The sequence below is a fragment of the Apis laboriosa genome, unplaced genomic scaffold, assembly GCF_014066325.1.
Source record: "Apis laboriosa isolate Shangri-la unplaced genomic scaffold, ASM1406632v1 scaffold29_cov151, whole genome shotgun sequence".
In the NCBI taxonomy this organism is placed as follows: Eukaryota; Metazoa; Arthropoda; class Insecta; order Hymenoptera; family Apidae; genus Apis; species Apis laboriosa.
Genome location: NW_025222728.1, coordinates 183,820 through 186,939, shown reverse-complemented (window position 1 = coordinate 186,939; position 3,120 = coordinate 183,820). Strand labels below are relative to the sequence as shown.

General features: G+C 43.4%; 1 protein-coding gene across 1 annotated transcript; it reads right to left on the bottom strand.

The window, feature by feature from the left end:
• Nucleotides 1–346: 346 nt before the first annotated feature.
• LOC122714386 lies at nucleotides 347–1,746 on the bottom strand. Its single transcript, XM_043935676.1, has 6 exons — nucleotides 1,693–1,746; nucleotides 1,406–1,595; nucleotides 1,086–1,320; nucleotides 867–1,023; nucleotides 611–772; nucleotides 347–502 (listed from the first exon to the last, which is right to left on the bottom strand). Exons 1-6 carry the CDS (start codon nucleotides 1,744–1,746, stop codon nucleotides 347–349), a joined length of 954 nt encoding a protein of 317 aa, XP_043791611.1.
• Nucleotides 1,747–3,120: the final 1,374 nt, after the last annotated feature.

Here is a 3,120-nt window from a genome sequence, read left to right as displayed (position 1 = left end):
ATCTCGGTGAAATAAAAATTCCCGAACGCCTGTCCGGCGTGTTCTGTTCCCTTCCTCGGCACGAACGTTTAAATGTTAGATTATACAATAGCGTGCCATGTCGGTTCAATCGTGTCGAAACAAACGGTCGAGAGTCTCGACCGGCGGCCCTTCTCTCCTCGGCTAGAAACTACTGGCGTTAACGTACCTTGGAAAACTGCGAGAGAATTAGAACGTTCTACGTTGCTTTTATTCGATGGAAATTTAAACGGAATTGCATTGAGCCGACTATAGCGTGTATATATATATATATATAGATATATATATATATATTCTCTCGACAGTTACGTGAGTAAATTTTCTCGCGTTACTCTTTCTGTTTCTCCGACTCGATGCCGCGAATTTTATCGTAATTCTGCAAGGTTTCGTACAGAATGATATAATTATCGCGAAGCTGTACCAAACGATGCCACAGGTTTGCGTGGATCACGTCGTTCGATTTCGACTCGGCCTCGGCTATCACCTACGGAGAGGGGGAGAGTTTCATTGATAAGATTGCAACTGAATAAAAACGGAGGGGGGGGAGGAGGGGAAGGGAAATTGGTTGGTTAAATCAGGATTTAAGGATTACTTTGTCGGTGGTCCGCCGCGCGCGATTCACTTGAAGGTACTTGAGATGAAAGAACAGCTCGTACGCCCAACAATCGATGGTCTCGGTGTTGCGAGTCGCGTTGGTTAGTTCGATGGGGGGGGACGCGGTGGCCAGGGCGATCGCTTGGAGCCATCGTTTCAACTGAAACAGGGATCATAGGGTTTTCAGACCGTGTTTTCACGCGGGGAAAAGGTGATTGAAACGCGTAAGGAATTTAGGGAGGGGGAATGATTACGATCGTTGTGTCGGTGATTAGCTTCACTACGGCGGGCCTCATAATATCGATCAGCTTCCCGATCACCGTCGTGTCTTTCTTTAACGTGGTCACGTAAGTGGAAAGGGAACTACTCCAGTTCGACGAAGGTCCGCATTGTGCGTTCTTCAATTCTCGCCTTCCAAAGGGATATGGGTTATCTTTAATTTTTATTCTTCGTTGGTTATATGTACCACCCACCTTTGGAAGAACGTCGGGATTATGTTGTCCACGATGTACTGGGACGGAGCTATGACGATCTTTTTCGTGCACGTGGCCAGTGTGCTGAATAAAAATGCCAACAGTTGTCCAAGTGGTCCTGGCCTTCGACGCACGTTGCAACCAGTTATGCCTCGGGAACGATAGTATTTCCTTTTGCAAATACCGTGTCGGGATCGACTGCGATCACACATCGACAGAGAATAGTAACTCGAAACTATATAGGAACCAGTGATAGTGAAAGGAGGTCCGTCCTGATATGAATGGAAACGTGAAACGTGAATTTTAACATTGATAATTACCGCCGTAATCCGAGATACTGTTTAGATCGCAATTTTTCGAGGTGGATATGGTCGATTGACACTTGACTTTACCCTCGATGGGGATCGTGTCGTCGTATTTGTTATTTTTCACAGATTCCGGCATGTACTCGTTCACGAAGCTGTTCAATTCGACGATTTTGTTCGGGAATGTATCCAGACAATTAAAAGCCTATGCGGGAAATGTGTACAGTGAAACGGTGTTACGAGTGGTTATGGAGGTTATGGATGGATTTATAGGATGTGTGACGGGAAAATGACGTTCGTACTTCTTGATGGAGACGCTCGAGACACGAGACCTCGCCACTTGTCTCCGTTGTCATGTTGTTTCGCAATTAATTGATTAATACGTGTGATCGGATATTTAACGTAAATTTAGATTAACATTCATCTTGGCATACCAAGGGGGGCTGAAAACCAGCGTTTAAAATTCTCCAGTAACCTGCAGAGAATTCGGAAAAATTTCGACAACGAACGATCGCGATATATCCATTCTGATCACGTACGCGAACGTATCACCGAACGCGAACCAGAACGAACTTGTTAACTTTAATACAACTCGTTCTAATCTTCGACCGCGAATTCGATTGATAAAAATTGTCAAAATGGCGCACCGTGTTTCGCATCAAATATATATATATATATCGTGAATAACGGGTTGTATATAGTCTCTTTGAGAGGAATCAACTCCTTAAATTTTATTAAAAACTTTTATAAAAAATATCATTAAGATTTAAACTTCTCGAAAACGAATATTAATAGATATCGATAGAAGGTAATTCCCGATATTTGAAGATAAGAAGAAAAACTTGTTTTACGAAGAAAATTAATTTATCGACAATTCATTTCCACATCTCTTGGCCAATCCAATTGACCAACTTCGCTTGTATTTGAGAAAAATTTTTTTCAAATTCGAGCATTTCTTTTAGAGACCATCCAACTTTCCATCTAAATGTATAAACCGATGCATGTACAAGTACAAGCCTCGTGCGATTATATTATTATTACTATTATTATATACGAACGCAACTCGAACTTTCTTCTGCGAAACAAGAGGCTCGAAAGATAAATAGTGTAACGAGCGATCCGCCATATATATATATATATATATATATATATATATATAAGATGCATTCAAAAGCGAGACGGTTAATGAGAATGCAATGGGCGCCTTAACTCCGCCTAGGATCGGCGAGTTGGAAACGGATGTGCTCCCAGATTTTTCCTAATTAAGATGTAGCCAGTGCAACTCCATTACGTAAAGCAACCATCTTGATTTACCGTTCGGCTCGACGGCGATGCGGCCGCACAACACAAACCTTTATGGTCACGAGAGAATTGGAGGGAGGGGACGCTTGAAACGGGGAGACGAGACGAAACGAGGACCGCGGCCCCCCCTTGTTCTACCTTTCTCCCCCTCCCTGCCCTCGTTCCAACCGTCCTCCCTTCCCTTCCTTCCTTCCTTCCTTCCTTCCTTCCTTCCTTCCTTTCTTCCTTCCTTTTCTCCCCTCTCCTCTTCTGTCCTTTCCTTTTCTTTTCTTTTCTTTTATTACATTAATGTGTTCGCGGAGTTTTGCGGAGGTGCCGAGGTGAGATCTCTCCTCAAAGATCTCTACCTACGATGCACGACTACGCTATTACTCGCCAGAGCTGGCAAGGGTTTTGCTTTGGAATGCGATGCAAATTTTATACGGATC